This window comes from Punica granatum, chromosome 7 (assembly GCF_007655135.1).
Source record: "Punica granatum isolate Tunisia-2019 chromosome 7, ASM765513v2, whole genome shotgun sequence".
NCBI lineage: Eukaryota > Viridiplantae > Streptophyta > Magnoliopsida > Myrtales > Lythraceae > Punica > Punica granatum.
In genome coordinates this window covers 2,216,412-2,243,427 of record NC_045133.1, presented here as the reverse complement: position 1 = coordinate 2,243,427, position 27,016 = coordinate 2,216,412, and the positions used below count along the sequence as shown (strand labels likewise).

Sequence of the window (27,016 nt, the reverse complement as noted above, 5' to 3'; positions counted from 1 at the left end):
TTCGGAATCCAAACAAGGCCTAATGTCCCATGAACCTTAATTTATTATTTGGAGCATTTTAAATCGGGATTGGATATGAAACTGACATGATCTTAATCCTCTTAAAGTAATTAGTTTTTAATAATTTTTTTTTAAATATAGAAGCAAGTTTCAAAAATAAAATAAATATTTTTTTTAAACAGAGAGGTTGAACAAGATTGGAGATTATCAAGCTACTCTTGTAAGATTTTGAGATGCCATAATTGTTTCACTTAAAATGTTAACCTTATTAAATACGATGTGTTATGCACTTATTACTCAGCACTCCCCTCACATGTTGGCTAAATTAATTTACAAGGCCCATTTTCATGGAATTACTAAAATGAGGGGCAAACGCATGTAGTGTATTGAAACTGTGTTCCTGATGCCATGTGAGTTTTTAAGATGCCATAAATGTCTAATTTAAAAAGTTAAATTAGAAAGATGAGTATATGTATAAGAAATTTGATATCACAACTTATATGCTTGAGCTTTTGAGTTGGAGATAAGTCCATTCGTTTATAAGTTTAGTGAAAATTTTATATAGTGTCAGGATGGGGCCATATGTTCACGTGGACTCACACCACTCTAAGTCCATAGTTTCGACATAGTCAAATTATGCCTGATAAGTTAGGCTCGAATGTTGAAACTCGTGGTCATTAATTATCCAAATGCAAAGAAAAAACCCGCCTCGTCATCAATTATTCCCTCTCTTCCAATCGGCCCAATGTGGAAGAAGAATATCCACCTCGTGGTTAGAAGTCCTGAGCATAGAACGGGCCCGACTCATAATTAGTTCTCGATGGCGAGTGATCAAGTCCATGTGGCATGTCGTTAATATCTCATCTGAAAATTAGAAAAAAATCCTTGGATATATAGAAAATTAGGCCACATCTTATAAGTTTGCGTTTTTGAATTGGAGATGGTTCGGTCGCTTATAGGTCCAATGAAAGTTTCACACCCACGTTCCAAGCATAGTTGTTGACAATCCAACCAGCAACCTCGCCGAGGTAGTGGAGCCCGGGAGCCCCCACCTACCCCTTCTCTTCTTCACCAACTTTGATGGCACTTTTATAAATTATTGCGGGGGTGCAGATATTTTGGTCAATCTGAATATAATGGCACCCTTCTTCACCCTAATCCGGCCCTAAACCTATCCCTAATTAGGATTTATTTGCCCTGACCCCTAATTAGGATTAACTCCTTATTAATTATATCTAAATTAATCCTTGTCCCAATCCTCATCCTATTGCTGCTACCAAGCATCGAATTAGGATTTTAGGAATCCTATCTAATCCAGTCCTCCAAATATTATCATGCTATAAAATACCAAACCATAGTTCGAGTATTTGTTAATGCGACTGTCTCGAGTTCGAGTCTCTATAGACTCCAAAAATAATGGTGCTTGATAAATTAATTGTTTAAAAATTAACATTTAATTAGTTATGAAAAGAAATGTATAAGAAAAGGGGAAGAATGATAAGGATGAGAAGATATTTTGTTAGGGGTTAAAAACACCAATAAGTAAAAATGACTTATTTCATTAAGTCAAAATTTTTTTCACTTACTCATAAGTAATTTTTGATTTAATGAGTAAGTAGTTTAGATAATCGTCGCTCTTTTTTCCCCCAATTTCTCCCCTTTATTTTCCTTTATAACTAATTTATAATTAACTTTTAAATACGTATTTAATTAAGTTGAAATAAACGTATGCTAAGTGTTTCTTGGTAAATTACGAATTTGCATTTGTATTTACGATCAGCTATATCATCCATCAATATCAACTTTTCATAAATCTCTTGGTCATTTCTCTTCTTTGTAGAATTAATGGATAACCAAGTAGCTGCGCCTGCAAAAATTCTCTTGCTGGTACAAAATGCAAAGTACAAATTAAATTCGTTTTTTTCCCTTTTTTTTTCCTAAGTAAATCCGTTTTGGTTTAATTTTAAAGAAAAAGTAGCTACATGACAATTGTTTTTGCTTCAGACTTCATATCACTAGCTAAGAAAGCTATTTGATGTTTCAGTTGCAAACGAGTCTCACCCATTAATTTTATCTTCCCGTATAATGCATAACTATCTATATATTTATATGTACACACATATACACCTTAATGTGATATCGTCATTACAAGAGGGACAGCAAAACATATGTTCGAATTAATAACTAATGAAAAAGATTATTAACTGATGAAATTATGTTAGTAAGGACAAAAACTAAGGAAAGCAAATTAAATATAGTTCTATTAATTCGCTAATATAGTTGTCTTTGATCATATATATGTATATATAGTGTACGAAGCCTTGCATGAGAGAGTTCCATACATGTCTAGGACCATATATACATATATCTATATATATATAAATTCTATGGTACATATGCTTAAAATAGATGTGTGGTACATATATTTATTTACTTGAAAATTTTCGAATAATTTACTTAATTATAATTCTAGTAAATTATATAAATATCTAAACAAGTGAATTATTTAAATTCAAGTAATTTATTTGAAAAATATCCATAATTTACTTTCATATACTATATATACTTCTTCAACCTTATGTATGGTAGATCAACTTAGTGTTGTGGCATGCGCTCTCGTATAAAAACTAAGAGATTTTACGTCTAATTTCTTGTTAGTGTCACTATTGTAATTCTTTATTCAGTTTTCCATATTTTTCATTCAATGATGGGAAAATTTTAGCTTATGCTTAGGGCGTATACATATGTATATATCTTTGTATGCTATCTGATCATAAGCATAAATATATCATATATGACTATAGAATTTTCACACACTGGACTACATTTCACTTTCTTCATAATATTTCTCATTTAGGGAAAGACAGTTCTAGCAAAGTTCACTCCTATATATATATATATATATATATGCACCTATATCAAGATCACATCACCATAAGGAAACTTTTACCAAAATCATATGGAAGGGACCATTCCGAAGATAAGCAAGAAAAATAGAAAGGCCACAAACTTATGGATAATGCAAACATATAACTCCCCCAGGTTCGACCTCTTTAGACTGGGTGAATCTCGACTATCGAGTTTTCAGGACCTAAAGGGGTGACGATAGAGAACTTGCTATTTGCTAGCAACCCTTGGCATGGCTTGGCAAACCAAGGACTGCTTCATCTCCATGGAAAGCTTCAACTGCTCGGAGAGATTGATCCCAGCCTCAGTTCCGACCCAATTGAAGCTCTGAAGAAGCTGAGCCAGCCAAAGCTCTACAGTGGCCATGCCCATGGCCTTCCCTGGGCACACCCTCCGTCCGGACCCGAATGGAGCCAATCGCAGATCAGAGCCCATTATGGGCAGATCCTCCTTGATGAACCTCTCAGGCCTGAACTGCCCAGGGTCAGACCAAATCCCCTCATCGTGAGTTATGGCCCACATGTTAACCATGGCCGTGGTCCCAGCGGGGATAAAGTGGCTGCCCACATGGGTATCGTGAACTGCGAGCCTCGCCCATGACAGGAGGGGGCCTGGTGGGTGGATTCTCAGAGTCTCCTTCACGATAGCCCGAAGATAGGGCAGGTTCGGGAGGTCAGAGTCTGACATGGACCGTCCCACGTGTCCAACGATCGAGTCGATTTCAGCCTGTACCCTTGCCTGAATATCAGGGTGTAGAATCATCCTAGCGATGATCCATTCCAAGAGGATGGCCACGGTATCAGTTCCTCGAAAGATCATTTCCTGAGATTATATTGCTAGACAGGTTATTTCAAGCCGTAACAAGTATCGTATGATGGATTCACAAATTCTGTAAATGCATTACTTGGACGAATTAATGTGGTAATTATACCATATAGATGTATATATATTCTAAGCATTTGTCTCTAATTGAATCATTTGGTGGTCTCAAAATAAATTAATAATAACACTATATTTTTTGTTATACTAATTTGCATGAAGTCTAATGATTCTTAACGCAAAAATGAAATTTAATCCAAAAAAGAAAAAGGGAAGAACGAAGAGGCTTGCGGGAACAAATTCCTAGTATCTGGTCAACAAAAGATATATAAATAATGGACAAAATTTTGTTCGCAAGAGTTTGGGGGACATTATATATTCAGATTCTAGATAATCTCTGGACATCCAAAAAAAGAAATTAAATTCTATTTCTACCTACTTGATGGACCATGCATCATATACAGCAACATGACTTCTCAAAGACGTGTCATACGCATATTCATCAAAAAAACATGTCATACACATTTATAAAAGGTTGATCAGACAAATAAAACAGAAAGTATATAATGAAGAAAAGCATGACATATATCGCAGATTTCATATAATTAGGAAAGATTTGCACATATATAAGTGACGCTTACTGTATATATGCTCATGTTGCGTGTATTGATGAGTGAATTTTCGTGTATGAAAAGTTGAATTAAGAGGAGAACGCACATAAACTTACCCATAACACTGCAACCATGTCAGAGTCACTAAGCTTGTTCTCCCCTTCCAAATCGAGCAAAACATCCACAAAATCACCCTCTAATTTATCACCATTTTTAACATTCTTACTATTATTCCTTCGAGTCCTATGCTCTTCAATGATGTTGTGGACAAACGCATCCACCTTGTCCACCAGCTTTCTGCACCTCTTCCTCACTCCTTGAATATCAAACCAAGCCAAGAGAGGGAAATGGTCACTCCAGTTGAACATCCCAAGCAACTCATAGCCTTCACTCACCAAACCCTCAAGCTCCTTCCCCTCTTGATTTCCATCGGTGAAGTCGTAGGACTTACCAAAAACGCTCATCGTCACGTTGTTTAGCGAGCTGAAGTGCAAAATCTTCCTTACCTCAACCTCACCGGTCTTCCCATTTTGTGCCCTAATGTATTCCACCATTTTGAGCCCTATCTCGCGCCGGAACCCCCCGAATGAGGCTATCATCTTTGGGGAGAAGAGGTGGGTGGCCGAGATCCTCCTCAGGTTCCTCCAGTACTCGCCGAACGGGGCGAACCCCATGGCCCTGTGGAAGAGGAGCTCGTATGCTGACTCCTTCACGGGCCGGTTGGCAAAGGCTGAGCTGTTGAGCATCTCCCTGGCAGTCTCGGGGTCACTAGAGATGATAAACCGGTTGAACCCCACTGAGAATGCCATCAGCTTCCTGGCCCGGAGGGCCCGGGAGAGCCTGTCAAGTACCCGGTGGGTTAGGGGGCCAGTGAAGGCCGGGACCAGGCCGATGAGTGGCAAACCTGAGGGGCCGGGAATGGCAGGCTGATGATGGTGATGGGCCCGGCCTCTAGGCCTAGAGAGGGACCAGGCAAGACCGCCTGGATGTAGAAAGAGGGCAAAGGCCGCAGCGAAGATTAGTGTGATGAGAAAGAGATCGAGGCTGAGGTTATGTGAGGATTCAGCTCCGTATGGAATAAAGTCGAGGAGAGTTCTGCCATGAAGGTCGGTCGAAGACATCACCATGGAGGTTAGGACAGGGAAGTTCTCAGGCCCTAGAAGGAATATCAAGGGAGAACCTGAGAGCTGGTGATGTGGATGGGAAAAACAGCAGGAGAGAGCTCCCTTATATATAAGTGATTAGTGAGAGCTCCCTTAGATAATCTACATGGAATTGCATTATGCTCCGGGAGCATGTTAACAAAAAAAAAAAAGAAGGTGGTTAAAATGCCCTATAAACTAAAATATACGAGGAAGTGATTTTTTTTTAAGAGTTATTGTCCTACATTAAAAAAATAGAAAGAAAAATTAGGAATATAAGATGATTGAATCTGCTATCATAACTATCATTGAAATTTTTTAAAATGGATATACGCCCAATTATTCGTAGGATCCTATGAAAATTTCACAGTGGACATATTCAATACAGCAAAAAGTATCACTTTATACCAATTATTATGATATATAGGTCGCTTTACGCGATATATTTTTCCTATATGAATAAAAATCCACATTAACAAAATTAATTCGATCTTTTGCATTATATACACTGTGTGCATCCATATATATATATATATATATGGATGCGTTGTTTATATTACTGAAAAGGAGATGTATAGTTATGATTCACTACTTTTGGGATCAGCTCCTCCTTGTTGAGAACTGATGCAATAGCTGGATCTTTCAATCGGCTGCTTTAATGTTTTATCTTCACCTTTTTTTCTTATTCTCTTCCCTCCCCCCCCCCCCCCCCCCCCCCCCCCCCCCCCGAATTTGCCACATTGGTGAATATAACAAGACTGGATATATTCCCTTTTCCTGGTATTGATCCATATATAGTTGCTCGACGATGAGATAACGGATCCTTCCCTTTTTGGATTTATTCTGTCCGTTCGTTCGGCTTTCTATCTGTTGTACGTATCAAATTCGCTCAGACGTGACGGGAGTGCCAAGAACGTGCATGCTTGATAGACATGTTTTATATGCCATCCTTCTATATTTGAGTATTCAAGAACACGATAAATGCTTGGCGTGGTTAACATTGTTTAGTAGTGTGCACAATCTGGAAACTGGAACCCGACTAAACCAAACATTTACGTATAGGAAAGGCTATGGTACACTAGTAACCGTTATACAATCCATTGTTTAATCACTTAAATATTGCTTGTCAATAATCATCTTTTATGATCTGATCATAGATTTTGAGAAATCCCGTGGCTTCCTAGGAGGAGACTGACCTTGTCTTGTTCTTGTCTGTTTAAACAATTGCAGAGCACAAGAATGTGAGGCATCCTCTGTTACAATCTTGCGGGGTTGGGCACGGACAACATTTGACATGTGCCTTTGACTCACCTTGGAAATCCAAAACACTACCCTTTCACTTGCCCGAATTGGACAGTTCCTATGGGAACGAGACGAAAATCCTAGGAAATATATACTGCTGCCGCGGACAGGATCTTAACGTTTGATCATGTGGTCAAATGGATTGGACTATTGGAGAGACTGACTTGCTTCTCAAGCATTCAGTCCCCGTGAATGGGAGCAGAGCAGTGCGACAATCAAACGGGCAGGGACCCATATCAGGGAACATTAAGTCATCCGAGTTCCATAAGTTTGATCAGTCGGGTAACCAGGAACTCGAGATTCAAGATGCGATATAATTGGTACAGACTGCAATAGGTCCACGACAAGGTGTCCTGTTTCTGTTTTTGTTCCCACTTCAGCTACTGAGGGCATTGGCATTGTGTATCTGAATTCTCCTCTGATGGTCAGTTCTTGGGGTCCTAATCTCAACTCCCAACTTGAGTCCCTGACGTTCTGGTACTGCCACTCCCTTCTATTCCCATAAAACCAAACTGCTGATATTGCCATAACTGCATACTTATATTCAAAATTTGGCTCACGAATGATGCTTGCTCCGTATAAATGACACATTATTTATACATTAGTGATCGGAAATATTCACTTCCACATAGTGGACTACTTAGCAACAGATTACACCACCAAATAAAAAAGAAGAACGAATTCACGTTCTTACACGATACAACAGTAGACAGTAACACAGCACCAAACTTTGAGTAGCATATCTCAAGTGTATCTCCAAACTGTTTGATGCCATAGAATTCATCTTCTGTGCAATACTTTGGAGAGCTCATGCCCATGGTTCATGGATATGCTGATCTGTAGAGAACACTCTTCCAACTCAGGAAACTGTTTGATGCCAATGCATTCTTCTCTGCAAGACTTTGGGGAGGCCAAGCCCATGGTTCATGAATATGCTGATCCGTAGAGAACATTTGCTCCAACAAGGCTGAAGAATGTTCTGCCAAAATTTTCTAACCCATGTGGAACTTGGAAGCAACAACTTCTCATGAGCATTCAGATTTGCTCTTTCGGCAAAGAGCAAGCAGTTGAACTCCCGGGTTCACACGAAGGGGAAGCCCATGACAACAGTGCGGGGACATTCAACTGGAGTGATGCAACTCAATTACTAGAGATGCTAACCCAGTGACTCCATAAAGGACCGCATGTTTCTCACATCACCCTTCGACTCGGGAAACTTCTGTGGTTTGAGGAGCTTCCACAGTCCAACAGGATGTCTACTCTTGACTTTGTCTGCTGAAAATCTCCCGTACAGTTTTTCACACTCAGGATACGGCTTTACATATAGATTGTAGAACCTAAGCCTGCTGAGCTTTACCAAGTCTCTAAGCTGGATCGGGTCACCGAGCCCACCTCTAGATCTCAAGTACTCGATCACGCTGTACCGGGGAATAATCTGTTTTTTGAAATTCATCCCCAAATACTCTGGGACATCAACAAGGCTCTCGATGCCATATTTCATCGTATTAAGCAAAAACTCGATCTTCCCTTCAATATCTTCTATTTCGTACAGAATCAGCCTCGGTTCTTTCCACAGGACTCTGAAAGCATCCCTGCGGATCAAACCATGCCCACATAAGCAGTCTACCCTGAGTTTCACTTCAAACCCAGCTCTAAATGCTCCCTCATCGAAGATCTTCCGCCTAACTGCTTCACGACACCTCAATGACCACAACAGGTCCAAGCAACGTGAGAGTTCCCCTAATTCCATGGAAAGAATTCTCGGCTCCCTGATGATCTCCTTGCTGACCAAATCTTCACCAAAACCCAAATTTTTGAACTCACTGAGCAGCGGTTTTAATCTTCCCCCCACGGCCAATCCTACTACTCCGGGAAAGGTATAAAGAACCCGATCGATCCCATTTCTCGGAATCCCGATCCCCTCCAAGAAATCAACTTTCTCACAGATTTCACTCTCCTTGACAGTAATAACAACTCTAGGAAACTCCTCCACGATCCTGGAAACAGTAGCATCACTGACCTCTAAACCCTTCAAAGCCCCGAAATTGCTAACGAACCCATCTGGGTTTACCCCCAACCTTCTCGAAAGCTTAATTAGATTAGCAATCCCGACACCGGAGACACCGGAAAACACTAATTCGCAGGAGACCCTTTCCCATTTCTCGACGAAATCAAGTTCCAGAACCCCGGGGCACTCGCACACCATAGGGACCAGAGATTCCTGGGGGACCTTCAGGGACGATGATAAGATCCCAAGCGACTTTTCCGCCTCATGCAGGCTGAGACTGAGAAGAAATGGCCGGTTTTTGGAGAGGAAATCGGGGACCTGAGTCGGGGAAAAACCATACCTTTGGAGGAGGTTCGAGAGGGAAAGCTGCTCCCTGAGTTGGGACTGGCCGGACCGCGAGGAGAATCCTGAGACAGCGGGGGGCCGCGGAGGCGGGATCAGCTTCAGCGTAGGGAAATGGCGGGAGGATCTTGAGAGGGTTCCCGCGGCCATGTCAGGCGGGGCCGGAAGTTCTGCTCCGCTGCCCTGCAGCAGGGCAGCTCCCCAGTTTTCCTTGAACGGTGGCTCCTATTGGGCTTTTTCAAGGCCCGTTTATGCTCATTGAATTGGGCTTCGTCAGGCCCGTTTCAGTTTCCGACTGAGATCTGGCCTCGACGAGGGCAGACACGGGCCTCTCTCTATGGTTGGTTGGAATGTACTAAATGTGGTTTATTCGGGCACAAATGTTCGGAGTCTCAGAAGGTGAAGCGAAATGTCCAAGAGATTCCAGTTGAGGTTAAAATGGCGGAAGGAAAAGATTCATGAATCTGCATCAAGTTCTGTTGCTGAACATGTCCCTCCAATAGCAGTAGAAGAGATTGTTAGAAAATGAGGTACTAGTTGCTATGGTTGAGGAGGAGCTAAATGTGCAGATGGATGGACGTAGCGTGCACGAATTCGAAGATGAAGAGGATATTGATGATTTTGCAACTGAACTTAGCGAGCAAGTTCATGAGGTTACTCCCGTTAATCCAAAACCTGCTAGGGCCGCCGCCGCTGGGGTAGCTCGAGCGGTCCAGATGTTGCAGGGGAAAAAAGGAGGAAACATAAGAAAAGGAGGTATTGCGTTTGATAAGGCAGAATAATGTGGATGTTTGTTGTGTTTTGGAAACAAGGGTGAAGGAGGCTAATGCAGGAGAAATCTTGAGGAAATGGAATGGTTGGAAGCATTTGGACAATTATGATCATGCTTTGAATGGAAGAATATGGGCGTTTGCAGTAAGTGTAGTTGATGTGAGAGTTATTGGGAAATCGGACCTGTTCATCCACTGTCTGATTGACGATAGGCGAGGGAGGTGACGTTACTTCACCTTCATATATGGCTCTAATAATGCCCAGGAAAGGAAGGTGCTTTGGAGTGATCTTCACAAGATTTTTGAGGATGTCGCGGGTCCTTGGGCTCTCATGGGGAATTTTAATATAGTTAAGGACTCCACAGAAGTAAAGACTGGAGGAAGAAGAATTGTTACGGACGGGAATATGGCTGATTTTGAGGAGTGGTTGCAGTCCCTGAACTTGTTTGATCATACTTACTCTGGCTGCCATTTCACTTGGTCAAACAATAGGAATAAGGAATATCAAGCACGGAAGCTGGATCGAGTTCTCATTAATGGATCGACTTCTTCTTTGGTGGAGTTCTTGCCACCAGGAATTTCTGATCATTGTCCTGCTTTCCTCACCATTGGTGAACCTAGTGACTGGGGTAAGAAGCCTTCTAAATTTTTCAATTATTTGACTGACCATCCTCAATTTCTCGACTTGGTGTCCAGTGCTTGGCAAAGGGAGGAAACAGGAAATCCTATCTCTGTCTTTTATAAATAATTGAGGGCAGTAAAGGCTGAACTTAAGGACTTCAATAAGAGATTCTTTGGTGATATTCAAGCACAAGTTGCTCGAAGTAAAGCAGATCTAGAGAACTTTCAAGCAGATGTTTTGCAGGAAAATGTTGAAGCTAATCCTGCTCTTGAGGCTATATTACAAGCGAGATATATTGAAACCTTATAAGCAGAGGAAGCACTCCTGAGGCAACAAGCATGAGTACAGTGGCTGAAGCTAGGGACCAAAATTCCTCCTTTTTCTTCGGATCTGTGAAGGCTAAATATGCAAGGGACTCCATCACTATGCTGTTTAATGATCAAGGGGTGAAGCTTCAGCAAGTGGATGATATCAAGCAAGAGGCTGTTCAGTTCTACACGCAATTACTGGGTCAGGCTAATCCTGTTGGACATCCTAGTGTTGGATCTCTACAGGAGATTGTGGGACTTTGGTTGAATCAGGATGCTTGTTTGCAGTTGGAGGCTGATGTGACTGAAGATGAGATTCAAGAAGCTTTATTTTCGATGAATGGTGATAAGAGCCAAGGCCCCGATGGATTTACAACGCATTTCTTTAAAACAGCTTGGAGTATCATCAGGGACGACTTTTTCAAGGCGGCGAGGTATTTCTTCCAAATGGGGAAAATGAACAGGGAGGCTAATTCTACTATTAACACCTTGGTCCCTAAAAAGGTTGAAGCTGATAGGATGAAGGATTTTCTGCCAATCTCTTGTTGCAATACCTTTTACAAATGCATCACCAAGGTGTTGGCTAACAGGATTAAGGGGAAGCTTCCAAGTACCATAAGTAAAAGCCAGTCTGCTTTCATCAGAGGCCGAAGAATTGCTGACAATATACTCCTAGCACATGAGCTGGTCAAGGGCTACAATAGAGCATCCGTTTCCCCACGATGTGCTATCAAGGTGGATCCTATGAAAGCTTTTGATTCTTTAGGTGGGGACTTCATTTTAAATCTCTTGAGAGCTATGGGGTTCCCTGAGAAGTTTGTTATTTGGATTGAAGGTTGTATTACTCATCCATACTTGTCGGTATCCGTTAATGGTTCTTTAAATGGTTATTTTCCTAGAGGCAGAGGTCTAAGACAAGGCGATCCCCTCTCACCTATGGAATGCCTCTCTTGTCTTCTTGGTGTAAAAAGCTGCAGATTAGGCATCTATGTTTTGCGGATGACCTCTTCATCTTCACCAATGGTATGTGCTCTTCTGTACAGGATATTTTGAGGATACTTAAGGGATTTCATCAATTTTCCAAGCTCAAGATAAATCCCTAGAAAACTGAGTTTTACGGGGGAGGACTTGGTGCAAAGCAGGTTACATCAATTATTGACAGCACTGGGTTTAAGAAAGGGTCCTCCCAGTGAGATATCTCGGTGTTCCGTTCCCTCCAGGTAAACTATTCACTCAATACTGCACTGAGCTCACTGAGAAGATAACCCAGAGGATTAAGAGCTGGACCGCCAAGCACCTTTCCCATGTAGGAAGGGTGCAATTAATCAATTCTGTCTTGTTCACTATGGCCAATTACTGGTGTTCCATGTTCATACTTCCCAAGAAGGTTATCCGTTCGGTTAATCAACGATGTAGAGCTTTCTTGTGGACTGGAGTTGAGAAGCTAAAAGGGAAGGCTAAAGGGCGTTGGAAGACAACGTGTTTACCCAAACATGAAGGGGGTCTGGGAATAAGGGATTTGGAAAGCTGGAATAAGGTGGGCATCTTAAAGCACATCTGGTTGTTGTTGGTCAAATCGGGCTCATTATGGGTGGCTTGGATGCATATCTTCTTGATTAAATAATAGTTTTTGGGCGCTCAAAATTCCAAGGGATTGCTCTTGGAAGCTCAGACCAATTTCTCAGCTAATGATCCTGAACAAGCCTAGAGATGGCTGTCACACTTCGTTTTGGTTTGACTCGTGGCTCCCTGTGGGGCCTTTAATTACGTATTGTGCTAATGGTGTCCAGCGCTTTCCTACTATCTCGAGGACAGATATTGTTGCATCTGTCTTCAAGGATGGAGTATGGCGCTGGCCTAGAACAAGAGACCCTCAAGCTCGTCAGATTATCGACCTAGTTGCAGAGGTTCTTATTACTGCGGCTGATGAGATTTTATGGAGGGTTGATAAAGCAGGTAAGTTTTCTTCCTCGAGCACATGGAGTGGCTTGAGGCCTCAAGGAGAAAAGGTGAGATGGAGACATGTTTTATGGTTTCCAGGGCATGTATCGAGAGTCGCTTTCATATGTTGGCTCACATGGTTAGATAGATTGACAACAAATGTAAAAATGCAACCATGGAGGCCTGACCAATGTGTTGAATGTGAATTTTGTGGTCTTACAGCGGAATCACGAGACCATCTTTTCTTCTCTTGCCCAGTCACCGGCAATATATGGCTAAGCGTCATGAGCAGAATAGGAGTTCATCGAAGCAGCGTGTCCTGGTATTCTGAATCCGAGTGGATAATTGCATTTAAAGGTAGGAAACTCAATAGTATAATTTTGCGTCTCTTTTGGGGATATTATGTATTTATTGTGTGGCATGAGAGAAACATGAGAATTTTAAAGAAATCTGGAGTTAGTGGGGAAGATAGTAAATGGTGCCAAGGAGAAAGTTGTTTCACTGCCAAGTGTTCCGTTTGAGTGGCTGCGCTCAGTGTTTGCTGATAGGATGGGATTAAGTTATGTTCTATAAATGGTTTTGCGGCCTGCATGTCAGCATTTTGTATACTAATGTATAGGGTCCAAAATAGGGCCTGCGTGCCCTGGAAATTTTGTTGTTTCATTGTAGTTTTGACTCTGGATGAGTGTTTGTAAATCTTTGATTATATGAGTAAAGTGCCGACACTTATCCCAAAAAAAGTCAAAAACTTGTCGAAACATCGACATATACCACTAAACATGTTAGATGCATTTGCACTAGTAGAGTATTAATGCTGCGTTGGTTTCAAAGTAGGATTTTAAAATCAGATTTTGATTTTGAAAAAGAGTGGTATAAATAAGATTTCATCTTTTGACTTTGTATAAGTTATTTTGTTTTGTTGTGAGTATAATTAAGTTAAAATAGGATTTTAAAATCCTACTATGAAATCAAACAAGTCACTAGAATTCTTGACGTCTAGGCAGTTCACTGATTTGCAGTAGTGTAGAGCCCTTCGACCCGATCTGGAAGGGTCATTACAGAAACGGAAGGCCTCCTCGGATCCGAACCCATGCTATGGCCACAGTAGGTGCCACCAAGGGAGTCAGTCCCGAGAGTACACTTTTTCCCTGCAATGTGGATGAATTCCTTTAATATCGATCCTCCTCCTCCTCCTCCCACCGAAGATTTTATCCAAACATTCTTGATTTCGGATCGACAACTAATGCTAATACACTGAGCCCTGCGGAATATTTTATTTTGATATACTCGAATAGGTATTAGAAGACGTTAAAATTTCAGCTATGGAAACGAATACAACATGTGTAACTAATGCTCTCTCTCTCTTTTTTTTTTGGGACTACTGCAGAAGGAAAACGAAATGTGATAAACACATCGAATAAAACACAATACAATTACAAGAATCCTTCCACTACTGAAATCCTATACGAGATCCGGTTTAGGTATCCTATTTTTTATACGAGATCCAGACTCTACCCTGTAGAATACAGATTCCTAAAATTTGGATTGGAATTCTATCCTAATAGGTCAGGGAACCGTTTTCCGACCAACTTCTCCCCTCTCTCGGTCTCAGCTTGCTTCCCCGTTCCAGAAATAACAGAGCCGCAGTACACTAGACGTGTCACCCACCAACTCGTTATTCGTACGACAGGCAGGTTCCTCTTTCGTTGAGGACTTTGTCCATGCTGAAAAAGCCCCATTCAATATTTCGACATAACCATCCCCTGCACTCACAGTGCTCAGCTCACTGTTCTCCCCTGTCACTGCACATTCGTCCTCCTTTGGGTCTCACAGGATGCAGAGTAGACTTCTCTTCATCCCCAAGCTCCTCCTGTTTGACTTCTCTCAGCGGAGGGGCTCACTCTCAGTTGGGCATAAACAATTTGGTTCATTTTCATATGATCCTTGTAATGGTCAGTGTTGAGATATGTTGTCCCACATGGAAAAATTGAGAAAGAAACCACAAATTTATATGAGACTTGGATCAGACTTGGATCTAACAACTTACGCTATGATACCATGTAAAATACTCACTTGGGCCTATAAGCGATTGGGCCTATCTTCAATCAAAAATCTCGAACTAATAGGTTGCTGGTTGCAAATGGATTCAAGTCTGTGTAAGTCCGAGTTGATTTTTTTACATAGTATCAGAGCGGGTTATGCTTCCGCGCACTCATGTGGACTCACGCCTTGTCAAATTCTGTTTCCAAGAGTACGCCTCTTGTTAATCAGGTCCGAGAGTGGCTCGATCTAGTTTCGAGGTAGCTAAAAAGGTGTATCTCTAGTTAGGTCCGACTGTGGAGCTCGAGGCTATTTGGTATTTGTCCCTCCTTGCCCGAGCATGAATGAGGATGCCTAGCTTTGTGGTATGTTATTAAGGGTGGGTGTTTAAGAGCAAGTGACACGTGTTGGACCACACGTTGCCACATGAGGACTGGTGTTGAGATATGTCGTCTCACAAGGAAAAATAATAAAGAAATTACAAGCTTATATGATACTTTGGTTCAGTAATCTATTAGCTCGAGTTTTTAGATTGAAGATGTGATCAATCGCTTATAAACCCAAGTGGGTATTTTACAGTCAGCATGCATCCCCTTGTTTGTTAATTAGATCGATCGAGGACGATAAATAAAGACATGATCTATAAATTTGCCTTTTCCCTCGGCAACGAACTATAAATTTGTATGCGATTATTTGTCTCTGACCTACGGATTTCCCCTTCTTTATAGTCCTTACCTCCTTGTGCTGACATCGACGATTTTAAATATAGTATTCATCCTCCCGAAACCCAAGTCCGGCAAGGCGATCCCTTTCATTTGACTGGTATCATGTTTGTCCTTGGATAAATAGATGGATGTATGTGTTATGTTTATGTTCATTGGTTCCCAATTGATCTTCACGGAATTTGCTATGTTTTGCATTTCAAGGGAGTCTATCTTGTTTGTGTAGGCTCTGAACCTATAGTCGAGGAACGCATTGCTTCCCGAATATATATAGAACCTTCCTTCCTAATGTTTTCTTTCTTCCTTATACGATGAAATTCCAAGTAGCGTCGATGACTAATCAGCTACTGAAGTAATTCCTCTCCACCGTACGTGCAGGAAGATGGTGAGATATCCCTTGGTCCGATTTTCTTGGTGTTTTTCGCGGATGTTAGATGCCCAACTTTTTCCTTCCCGTGACGAAGAATTATCGATTCGGTGTCCTTTCATACGACGGCTTCATCGTTCGCTGATGATTCTCACCATCTTTTCTGTCCTGCCTCCGTAGTACGTTCTCATACGGGGGTGAAACGAAATCCAATTTCTTTCCAGAATCGAGGGTTTTAAAATTAACCAGATTAAAGTACAAGGATGAAAACACGAAGCTTCTATAGTTCAGGGACCATTATGGTATTTGGCCTAAAAGCCTAAAGGAGCTGCTCCGGAAAACGAAACGTTGGAAAATAGTTTCCTGGAAAAACGCAGCCCCGGAACGAATTTTCCTAAAACCCTCTGCACAGTACGCAGTCTTGTCTTAGTCTCGGCGCGGAGGAGAAAAAAATGCAGCGGCTTTTCTCCGTCAAGCTCCTCTCTAACCCCAACAGATTGATCAGATCCTCGTCTTCTTCCTCTTCGTGTTCTTCCTCCTCTTCTTCTCTTCTTCTCCGTCCGGCTCGCCGCCCTTCCGGCTCGGCCTTCTCTTCTTCTCTCGCCGGGCCGACTGAATCTCAGCTGGGTAAGCTCGCAAACAGCAATCAAGCACATGGGTTCCTCTCTAACCCTTTGGCCCTCGCTCGGAGGAACCTCAAATTTTCGGCTTGGCTCCCGCCGGTCGAAGGTGGGCTCCGCAGGTTCCGTTTCTTTGACCGGAATTCCGGGTTCGGCTCGAGCTTCCGCTACTATGCCTACAGCTGGTATGAACACTCTTCCCATTCTCACGCTACGTACATTTTCGTGTTCTTCCGTGAAATTCCTGGGAATGCCATAAATTCTTCTCCTTAAGCTCATTTTTGCTCAGAATTTCACGATTGAGTTTGCGTCTGGGCGATCAAGTTTACTCTTTTCTTTAATTACTTTTCTTGGTTTTGCTGATTGCTGGGTTCGGGGTCCAGTTCCCCATCTTCCTCAGAATAAATGAGGGCATCGAAAGGGCCCAGGCACGGGCCATCGGTCCTTTCGATGTCCCCGACAGTTTCCATTTTTGTTGATGATGCGCATTATTGTCCTGTTCAACACCGAAAGCACCTGCATTTTTAACCATAATTAGCAACCCCTGCAATGAATCGTCATGTCAGTTGAGGGAGCATTTATGGCAAATTATTTGAATATCTTCGTTTTCTTTAGTGCGTTTCGTGTAATACTTTTATTATTATTATTATTATTTTTTAAGATCTGGGAAAATTTGCATATTTCTAGTTCAAGAAATACCAAGTGAGAGTTATTCCAATTTGAGGTCACTGATCATTATTGTTGACCAATTAATGAAATAGCTGGTCATACCTCTGCCTCAAACTACGACGATACATGTTAAGATGCTGCTCCTCTTATCTCGCATAACATGTTTATAGGACATTAGGATTGGCTATCTGGACATTGTTACTTATATTGCTTTTATTATTGCGTGCAGGAGGTCTTGGCTCAGAAGATTAAGCGTTGACAGTGTAGTTCTGGGCTTGATAATTGCAAATGTTTCCGTTTTCCTGTTGTGGCAGGTCGCCGACCATAGGTTCATGTTTAGAAACTTCATGGTGAGTTGTCCGAATTGATGTTCTCAAGTTTGAGTACTATTGGGATTAGGACCCCGAGGGGGGGCTCCTCCTGATTCTTCACAACTTGTGGATATATGATTTCATTGTATTAGTAGCTGAGTTGATCTTTTGGAAGCATATGGGATTATAATAGATGATCTTTATATGCTGTTGTTACTGTTTGTAGATCTCACTGGACCATATCAGAAACGGGTATCTGCATACCATGGTAACCTCTGCCTTCAGTCATATGAGTGCTGGCCATTTAGTATCAAACATGCTCGGACTTTACTTCTTTGGGCAGCATGTAAGGTTCTCCTTTCTCTTATTTTTGGTCATGATTACGACAATTTTATTTTCCTTCTTCGCTTACTCTGCTTTTCATCCTCCATGATAGTAGCTTGGAAGAGTTTTTGGACCAGATGTTTTGCTGAAGTTGTATTTTGCCGGTGCCATTAGTGGCTCAATTTTCTATTTGGCATACCATGCCTTCTTGGCTTTGCAATCGAAGGTAACAGTGTGGGCTTTTCCTTTTTTCGAGAGATTGTTGCATTCCTTTGGAAACTAAGGCTCTGTTCAATAAAATTTTGAAGACGAAATGGTTAAAATCCTGGTTATGAAGATAATTGGAGGAAAAGTAAAGGGTGCATGTAGGCATTTTTTAGAGGAGTCACCTCTTATATCCCAAATTCATGGTAATAATACGAGTTTTCAAATGCATGCCCCTTTTCTTTTCATATATTTTTCTCTTGCCAGATTCCTATAGAACAAACTCATGTATGATGTTTATCCACCTTTTGTTTGATTATTCAGTCCCATTCGTTACCTTGTAGCTTGCCTTTGGTTGCTTATCTTAATCTGTTTCCCATTGTGACCTTACCCCCATGTGATATGCAGAATCGAGGAACGGTTGCAGTGGACCCTTCAAGAATACCAGGACTGGTAGGGTCTGTAAATTTACAGTAAAAATAAGGAGTAGATGGACATAAACTGACAAATTGGGGACTGTTTTTTTTTGCCCCTATCCCTTCTCTGCTCATTCCATCTTCTTTATATTGTCAGACCCCTACAATGCTCTCTAATAATCATCCATCATCATTTTGTACTCAACCTCTTGTTTCTTTCTTTGGAACGGGAGGCTGATGAAAACAACATACTCTTCTATTTCCTCGTGCTCCTTTGCTTTGGTTTTCCTCTTATCAATGTAAAGGTTGCCAAAGAGCTGTGCTTTTTTTGGTTAATTCTAACTAGTGGGGGTTCCCTTTGTCAGGGTGCTAGTGGGGCTGTGAACGCTATTATGCTACTTGACATCTTCCTCTTCCCAAAATCTATTCTGTTATTTGACTTCATAATACCAGTCCCTGCTATCTTATTGGTAAGCCTGTTTGTCTGCGGAAAAGAAGAAAGGATGTGTTATATTTGATTAGCTACAGGAGAGAAATTTAACAATAAAGGACGCTGCAATTAATTCTTGATTTTCACGAAATCATTTTCCTCTGATTTTCTAGGGAATCTATATTATCGGCAAGGACATGCTGCGGGTAATAGAGGTATGATAACGTTTTCAATCAAGACTGCCCCAATACGAGCAAAATCACATGATATGAGCAAGTTGAATGTTTGTTTAATCAGCAAGAAATGTCATATTGTTTCTGTTCTTATTCTCACCCTCTGAAGCACCTTTACGAATATACTAGATGATGATTTACCTGATTTTTTTTCACCCATACTGCAGGGTGATACTGAAGTATCAGGATCAGCTCACTTGGGAGGAGCTGCAGCTGCTGCTATAGCATGGGCCCGAGTCAGGAGAGGCCGTTTCTAGTTTGACCCCTTTCCCCGCTAATCTTCTAATTCCGATGAAGAGATAGATATTGCATCTTGGTAGGTGAAGTCCCCTGTTTTTAATTGGAGGGAGGTTTGCTAAGGGCTCTGCAACGCAAACTCGTATATTCCTTCAAATTTAGGATAAACTGCCTTATATTAGGTATTATTGCGTATACCTAAATGCTCCAGAAGCAAAAACTATGATTCATATAGTACCTTTAGTGGCAATGTCAATGCTTTGATTCATTTTTTACTATTTGGACATGTCATGAGAGATCCGTCTTGTTTAATTGACAATGTATTTGTCGGCATGGATCTTGCTTGCTGTGAATCGGGTTTAAAAAGACGGTGAATATCAATCAGTACATACTGTTCAGACCAAAGGATCGAGTTTTCTGGATCTTCTTGGCGCCACGTACTTGATATCTCCTATTTACAATTTGATGGGTGAAATTAATCGCTTTCCGGGAAAATAATCTCTTAATCTCAACCAATCATCCTTCTTCAATGTATCAATTTCAAAATCATGTGCTTTATGTTCTAGATAAAGCATTTGCAACCGGGACAAGAGGTGGCTAATCCGGAAAAAGGGATTCCGGTTTAGATTGAGAATTAGTTGCATTGTTCTTAAAAAACCACACCATTCCTCCTTATGGTATCATTGATCGGCTTCCTCATGCTCTGTACATTTCTCTCTGCATTTGGGATTCAAAGCAGTCCATACGGAGCCTGCTGAACTGAATAGGACCCTAAAATAGGAACGATGAGAGCTCGGAGTTCTCTCTCGTCGTGTCGGGCTTCACTATGACTAGATGATGCGTGATAACAGCAAGCAAGTTGAAGTGACCATTGATGAAATCGACGGACTTGCTCGGGAGGTGCTGCAGTTGCCGCCACCTTCGGGTAGGATGTCCCAGAGTATCTATGAAGACTTGTGTCGCCATTGAATCGTCTAATTCCAGTGAAAGTACATAGATTTTGCAACTTATGGAGAGAGGTTTGTTTTGAAAATTTAAGTCGAAGGGCTCCAATTCGTAAGCTGCCTCAACTTAAGGAATCTGTTGTGCGAATGCAAATGCTCCCAGAACGAATTACGATTCATTTCCACATTTGATTGCATATTTGATGCTTTTGATTCATCTTTTTGACTTTGCTTTGTTCATCATTCCCTATTAACAAACCAGTAGACAATCTCGGACCAGTTTCGAGTTCTCCTATGGACGAGGTACGTGACCTCTCTACGGCTATTCGGCCCACACGTGAAGTTACATGTATCGATCGGAATGTATGTATGTTTGAGGCTCACACTGGGGCCACCGAACATCTGAAGAGACGCCCGCCCGGAGCTCATCCATCAGTCCCGAGGTTTCTGATTCTGATCTGATTTCTTGACTGAAGCTGTGCTCATAGTTTCTGCTCCAGTACCTATGTATATATGTATATATTTAAAATGTATACCCATATATATATATATACGTATATTAAGCTAAGCCGCTCATTTTTTTGTTTGTCACCATTAAAGATCAAATGAGCTGCGACAGTTTTGTATCAGTTCCTTAAAAGCCTCATTTACAGCAGTGTTGCTTCTGAGGCAGAGTCTTTTAAGCCTCGTTTGGTTTGGTTTGTGAGTGGTATTTTAGAATTATAATTTTAACTTTAACTCTACTTATTACAAAACAAAATAACTCATATAAAGTCAAAGAGTATGCTCCATTTATACCACTTTTTTCCACAATAAAACAACATAACTCATATAAAGTCAAAGGATGGATTTCATTTATACCACTTTTTTTTAAAATCAAAATATAATTTTAAAATTCTACTATGAAACCAAATACAACGTTATTTATTTATTTATGTTTTGGAGGAAAAGTGCGTTTTGAATCCTCTTAACAGGATATGATACGACGCAGACAGGACAGGACATGAGGTGGTTGTTCTCTCTAGGTAACATCCCGTCGAAAAGCTTCTGCCCCATCAAAATCGATTCCGAGATGATACGGGCGCATCGACCCAGCTTTTATTTAGATGTCTCGATGCAGTCCATGACTCGATTTTTCAGGCTCGTTCCGATCTTGCACGTCGTGAAGTTGACCCCGGTCGTAAACGGTCTCTTCGACACTAGTATATTCTTGATAAACCGAAATAAATATTTTCCATATTTGGCACGAGCTTATAGTTAGTAAGCGAAAACATAAATATTTTCCATATTTCTGCAAAATTGGTAGGGATCTCGATATGAATCCCATATGATTCCTTCCTTTTATGGCATTGCCTGTAAAATCATTATCTTAATAAATGAAGTGGCCGGATCGATTTCTATCATCGATCCGTCGTATCCATAGTCCTCGAATAGATTTCCGAGTTTCGAGTAACTGAGTGAGCCTATAATTAACTAATGAAATCGCGATTTTATCATCGTATTAGCGATAAATACGCCACACGTTGCATGCCACATGTAAACAAACCACATGGCTTTGCATTACTTCACTCTCTCTGAGTAATTTTTCTCATCATCGCTCCCAAAAAATTTATTTAAGAAAAAAAAAAGATTATTAAGGAACACAAAATCCCTAATTTAATTTTATTATTATTAAGATAATATAAAAACGGTCATCTTAGGTTTGGTTTATCGGATTAATTGGTGTTTTTTCTCTGTGATTTTTTCATTGCATGAACCCTGAATCGGAGAAAAACAACAAAACCCATCTTCTCCTCGAAGGAATTTCGCTCCTTTCGTGCGGTTTCTCGGCAGTGGGGCCGTGGATTTCTCCGAGGACAATGAGGTGGGAGAGGGCCGAGCAGGGCAAAGAAGCCGTTAGCGGCGGCGGTGGGCCCGGGAAGAGGTGGGGCCACACGTGCAACGCCATCAAGGGAGGGAGGTTCCTCTATGTGTTCGGCGGCTATGGCCAGGATAACTGTCAGACAAACCTCGTTCACGTCTTTGACTCAGGTGGGTGTCTTCTCCTTCACTGGAATCCTTCTCTGCGTCTCTCTTTTTCTCTGGGCTTCTCGAGATCGTATGGTCGTTTGATGATATGGTTGTACTTGGGGTTTGGGAGCACTCACCTTTGGTCTCTTACCCGAAGAAAGTTCGATCCTTTTTTTGCTGGTCTCTTACCCGAAGAAAGTTCGATCCGTTCAGTGTTCGTTGTCTGTGTTGGAGGAGTAGTTTTATGGTTCTGTTGGTGAAGTTATTTCTGCGAGCATGAGCTTCACTTTGATTCCCTGCTGAAAAGAAGCTAAAAGCACTGAGTGTGTATGCTAAAACTATGCCTATGCTTGTATGTTCCCATGAGTGCTTCTGTAGCCAATGCACCCCGTCAAAGATTTTCTAACGGTAATGGAGGTTGTGTAGATAGGATAGGCTATGAGCTTTCAGATCTCTCATCGTGTCTCTTGATTGAGTTGCCCGGAAGGGTCTCCTTTTCCGTGATCTCTCCGCCCATGAAAGAATATCAAGACCGGATTGGTATACTTTGATGCTTGTCACCAGTTTAATTAAAAGCTTTTCTGGTCGCCGTCAATGGGATTTCATTAACCAATATCCTCTTTAGCCAAGGTTCTAAAAGTGCGGTAAGAATTACGGTGGAACGGCTCTTTTCACTATCAAGTTTCTTCCTTTCACGTTCTCGCGAGTTGCAGGGTTTTAGTTACTGCTAACGTTTTGTCCAATCCACAGTTAAGCAAACATGGAGCCAGCCGACAGTAAAAGGCTCCCCTCCTACACCTAGGGATAGTCACAGTTGCACTACGGTTGGGGACAATCTGTTTGTGTTTGGTGGAACAGATGGGAGGAGCCCGCTCAAGGATCTGCATATATTAGACACCTGTGAGCTCCTATTCAAGTCTCTTCGTTTAAGCTTTTGTGCAATATCTAAAAGAAGATGCTTATATTCCATTACCTTATCTGTAGCTTCTCATACTTGGATATCTCCAAGTATAAGAGGTGAGGGCCCGGAAGCTAGAGAGGGCCACAGTGCAACTCTAGTTGGAAAAAGGTTGTTTATATTTGGAGGCTGTGGAAAATCTTCAGATGACGAGGAAGTGTATTACAATGACCTCTACATATTAAACACAGGTGCGTTGCCTGCAGAAGCTAAAACCACGTCCATAAATTCTTTACTTTTTAAGCCACAGGTATCCTGACTTCTAACTCTATGACTGCCTTAAGGTCTGCTTCATCATGAAAATTTTTCTTAGCTGGACAGATTTTCCATATATGCGTTCTTTAAAAATGAACAGGAAAGAAATGCAGAAGACTGCACTTATGGGGTGTCATGCAATTCTCACAAGGCTCACAGAACATGATTTTACCCTATTTCCTCAGGCTCTTTATAGTGACAATTGGGAGCCTGGAAAATTCATCCCTATCCCAAACGAATTTTTTAATTTCCAAGAAGAGAAAATAACGGAAAAGTATTGGCTTGAGTGGCATTTTTGTTTTCATGATCATCTTTTCTCAATTGTAGAAACCTTTGTATGGAAGAAGGCAGTGACAACTGGTACTCCACCTTCTGCACGAGATAGCCACACTTGCTCAACTTGGAAGAACAAGATATTTGTGATCGGTGGTGAAGATGGCCGCGATTACTATTTGTCAGATGTTCATATTCTTGATACAGGTTTGACAAATTCTTCTTGAAGTTTAAACAGTTGACCTTTTATCGTTTTCATCCTTGTTCTCTTTTAGTAATTGAACCTTTTCGGTTAATGCTCTGCATCTCCTCTATCTCAATGGGCAATTTTTGTTCTTTTTTTAGATACTCTTATGTGGAAGCAGCTTAATACTTCTGGGCACATGCTGCCTCCCCGAGCTGGTCATGCTACTGTGTCTTTTGGAAAGATATTATTTGTTTTCGGTGGATTTACAGAGGCCCAAAGTATTTATGATGATCTTCACATGCTCGATGTTGGTATGCTTTCAAACTGATATACCTGTACCCTGTCCTCTCTTTTCTGTTGTAAAAAAAGATGCCATTTAAGTTCATATTAATATCGTGGTTCTTTTTTAAGTAATTGTATTTGAAGATCTGAAGGAAGAAAGCCCGAGTTGCATTTTCACTCTCCTTTTCCACTTTGTATATCTTATACTGGACAATGAAACCATTAGAATTGACCTTGAAACATTAGTATTCAGCTCTGTGGGTGGGCAACCTTTATACCAAGAAAAATCCAATGAATATTGGCATTTTCTTGTTCATCCAAGAACAGAGAAAAAGGCAAAAATTTCTCATAATTTTCACATTGATTGATGCAGAGACAGGGTTATGGACTAAGGTCAGTACCACAGGTGATGGACCTTCTGCTAGATTTTCAGTGGCGGGGGACTCGTTGGACCCAGTGAAAGCCGGTGTTCTTGTCTTTATAGGAGGTTGCAATAAGAGTCTTGAGGCTCTCGATGATATTCATTTCTTACACACAGGTTTAGAGAATCTCTCTCTCTCTCTCTCTCTCTCTCCATCTTGTTTCCTAGCGCTTGAAAATAACTTTGTCTGCTTTAAAATACGAACCTCTAACATTGTAAATAATATTAGGGCTTGTGAGGGAACATGAAAGGAGGCTTGAGAAACTATCCCTGCGGAAGCAGTTGAAGCTGAAGTGCCAGGAGCAAAACCCGACTCTAGGACACGATAAAGCTATCATTAACGTTGGTGTGAATGCTGGCATATGTCAACCCATGCCCCTATCGATTTATGGTCAACCAGGTTAGTCCTCGTTCATGCATACTTTATTGTGAAGTTCTGAGTGATCTTTTGTTCCGTTCCCAGATGTCCTTTTTCAGTTTCTTGGTAGGAGAGCCCAGATCTGATTACAATTGAGTGGACTATATGTGATCTCTTGGTCAAGCTCTTGGTCAGCTCGAGAGCAGTCATCGTCTTTTCGTTTATTAAATCTCTAATAACTTTTATTGTTTAACTTATATATGATGTTAAATTGCAGGTATATTATGAAAATTTTATGCTCAACATTTTCACTTCAAAGTGCAGGTGCTAGCAGCTTCTCCCCCAACTTCTCCGAACCTGTGCAAGCGAAGAAGATGTTTCATGCCAAAGTTACCGAATTGTTGTCTGAGGGGTACTCAATTGAAACTGTCATAGATGGGAAGCCTCTTCGCGGAGTGGTGTTCTCGAATAAGCCAAGTGCTTTCCACCTATCTCATCAAAGTTCCAGCAGGTATGAAGATTGTCATTTGGAGTCGTTCAATCTGTTTCATATTACTGTTGGTTAAAGCACTTGCTTTGCATGTAGGAAACGGACTTTTTCAGAAATCAACCCTGTCACATCACATGGAGATCACAGCAACAAGATGAGTACTCCTAGAACAGTCCCCCCCCAAGACTCGGTTGAACAGAGCCGAGCAGATCATACACAAGAAAAGACTTCTACTTCCCAGGAGCCCGCGCCAGAAGTTGTTGCTGCACCTTCTCCTGCTCCGAAGATTGCAGAAACTTCTGGTGCTTCTGCTGCAGACAAGGTGAGTTAACCTTATGATCAATCCTTGGAGCTTGTTTAAACTCCATCCATGTAGCTTGGTTGTTATAAGGCTTATTGTATGGTGGATTTATTTCACGGAGGGGACGGATAATGAGTTTTCAATTCTATAGCAATAGTATGATGGGAAAAGTAAAGCAATAGATTATGAGCCATAAGTCTTACATCATCATCATGGGATTTTATTGGTTTATCGTTTATCAGTTATTTGTGTAAATGCGGAAATATGAATGCAGTTCCCTGCAACCGAAGAACCATCAGCCACTCCATTAGATTCAAAGGACAATCGAGACAATGATGCTCCAACTTCCAACCTGGAAGTCCCTGAAGAGAGGCTACCAGCTTCAACTAGGAGCCCTACAAATTCATCACCGAAACTAGGTCTGCAATAATATATTTCGGATCTTTTGAGGTGTTAATTTTTATGATCTAATTACTTTTTTGGAGTAGTCGGTTTTCTCGATCTTATGCTTCTTGGCTCTATAGTTTCTGGATCGGCAGGTGATGGCACAGTGATTGAAGACAAACGTGAAGACAAACATGAAGACAAACGTGAAGACAAACTGAAGACGAACGTGAAGACCCAGCAATACTAGGTTGACCGGACTTCGGAGTGTGATCTGAAGATAGACACAGACCAACAGTGACTTGTACATTCAGGATTCTTTGATGCGATAAGTGATCTGATAGGAGTCTGCTTTTTCTAACTGGAGTAGTTTGCTTTCTGGGTATCTATCAAGTTAGGTTCTTTAGGTTATATATCAGCAATCATGACGAACACTAGTTTTCGCAAGAGCAGATTCTGACATGGGTTAAGACAATAGGTGATGAGAAGATTTTGAGTTTCCTCCGCGTCCTGTGGGGGAAGGTCCGGATGCACAGGAGGGAAAGGGGTTCTGTATTGAGCTTTTTGATTCTCTTTTTAACAAGGAAATTGGGAGAGACAATGAGGACTCCAACTATTTAATTGTAACAGCATAAGTTTATTGGCTTGCAAAATTTCAATTGTCTGATTGCATCTTTCACTGAATATCTTCCAACTATTTCGAGTAGGAACAAACATTTGATTCCCAGGATCGGATTAACAAACTACTGATGTTTTACTCTCAGTATTATAAAGTCTCTCGTGGGTGGTTCCGTTTGTAATTTATTGC

The 27,016-nt window shown here is 41.2% G+C and overlaps 4 protein-coding genes across 6 annotated transcripts; 2 read left to right on the top strand and 2 right to left on the bottom strand.

The window, feature by feature from the left end:
- Positions 1-2,831: 2,831 nt before the first annotated feature.
- Positions 2,832-5,514, bottom strand: LOC116213348 (cytochrome P450 78A5-like). The gene is made up of 2 exons (XM_031548236.1): positions 4,454-5,514; positions 2,832-3,729 (listed from the first exon to the last, which is right to left on the bottom strand). Exons 1-2 carry the CDS (start codon positions 5,462-5,464, stop codon positions 3,118-3,120), a joined length of 1,623 nt encoding a protein of 540 aa, XP_031404096.1. The 5' UTR covers positions 5,465-5,514; the 3' UTR covers positions 2,832-3,117.
- Positions 5,515-7,302: 1,788 nt separating this feature from the next.
- On the bottom strand, positions 7,303-9,335 carry LOC116215076 (transcription termination factor MTERF15, mitochondrial). Its single transcript, XM_031550646.1, has one exon. The coding sequence runs from the start codon at positions 9,279-9,281 to the stop codon at positions 7,938-7,940; it is 1,344 nt and encodes a 447-aa protein (XP_031406506.1). The 5' UTR covers positions 9,282-9,335; the 3' UTR covers positions 7,303-7,937.
- Positions 9,336-16,229: 6,894 nt separating this feature from the next.
- Positions 16,230-19,750, top strand: LOC116215688 (RHOMBOID-like protein 12, mitochondrial). 3 transcript variants are annotated; one of them, XM_031551504.1, is made up of 8 exons: positions 16,240-16,706; positions 17,420-17,540; positions 17,728-17,847; positions 17,941-18,051; positions 18,438-18,482; positions 18,811-18,915; positions 19,049-19,090; positions 19,276-19,750. In XM_031551504.1, the coding sequence occupies exons 1-8, from the start codon at positions 16,354-16,356 to the stop codon at positions 19,363-19,365; spliced, it is 987 nt and encodes a 328-aa protein (XP_031407364.1). In that variant the 5' UTR covers positions 16,240-16,353; the 3' UTR covers positions 19,366-19,750. The 3 variants fall into 3 exon arrangements, with proteins under 3 accessions (XP_031407365.1, XP_031407366.1, XP_031407364.1); XM_031551505.1 differs by lacking the exon at positions 18,811-18,915 and having other exon boundaries at positions 16,230-16,706; XM_031551506.1 differs by lacking the exon at positions 17,941-18,051 and having other exon boundaries at positions 16,236-16,706.
- Positions 19,751-21,955: 2,205 nt separating this feature from the next.
- On the top strand, positions 21,956-26,887 carry LOC116214018 (tip elongation aberrant protein 1-like). The gene is made up of 11 exons (XM_031549229.1): positions 21,956-22,320; positions 23,050-23,199; positions 23,284-23,448; positions 23,840-23,992; positions 24,131-24,283; positions 24,628-24,792; positions 24,905-25,075; positions 25,358-25,544; positions 25,620-25,845; positions 26,099-26,243; positions 26,349-26,887. The coding sequence occupies exons 1-11, from the start codon at positions 22,041-22,043 to the stop codon at positions 26,456-26,458; spliced, it is 1,905 nt and encodes a 634-aa protein (XP_031405089.1). The 5' UTR covers positions 21,956-22,040; the 3' UTR covers positions 26,459-26,887.
- The last annotated feature ends 129 nt before the right edge of the window (positions 26,888-27,016 follow it).

What these genes read in the sequence shown, in the direction of transcription:
- LOC116213348 (XM_031548236.1), bottom strand. Translation starts at nt 5,464, where the DNA reads ATGGTGATGTCTTCGACCGACCTTCATGGCAGAACTCTCCTCGACTTT. An exon ending in ACATGGTTGCAGTGTTATGG is followed by an intron (nt 3,730 to 4,453) that starts GTAAGTTTATGT and finishes ATATAATCTCAG; the next exon opens with GAAATGATCTTTCGAGGAAC.
- LOC116215076 (XM_031550646.1), bottom strand. Translation starts at nt 9,281, where the DNA reads ATGGCCGCGGGAACCCTCTCAAGATCCTCCCGCCATTTCCCTACGCTG.
- LOC116215688 (XM_031551504.1), top strand. Translation starts at nt 16,354, where the DNA reads ATGCAGCGGCTTTTCTCCGTCAAGCTCCTCTCTAACCCCAACAGATTG. An exon ending in TTTACTTCTTTGGGCAGCAT is followed by an intron (nt 17,848 to 17,940) that starts GTAAGGTTCTCC and finishes CCATGATAGTAG; the next exon opens with CTTGGAAGAGTTTTTGGACC. An exon ending in CTTCAAGAATACCAGGACTG is followed by an intron (nt 18,483 to 18,810) that starts GTAGGGTCTGTA and finishes TCCCTTTGTCAG; the next exon opens with GGTGCTAGTGGGGCTGTGAA.
- LOC116214018 (XM_031549229.1), top strand. Translation starts at nt 22,041, where the DNA reads ATGAACCCTGAATCGGAGAAAAACAACAAAACCCATCTTCTCCTCGAA. An exon ending in ATCGATTTATGGTCAACCAG is followed by an intron (nt 25,076 to 25,357) that starts GTTAGTCCTCGT and finishes TTCAAAGTGCAG; the next exon opens with GTGCTAGCAGCTTCTCCCCC. An exon ending in AAATTCATCACCGAAACTAG is followed by an intron (nt 26,244 to 26,348) that starts GTCTGCAATAAT and finishes TTGGCTCTATAG; the next exon opens with TTTCTGGATCGGCAGGTGAT.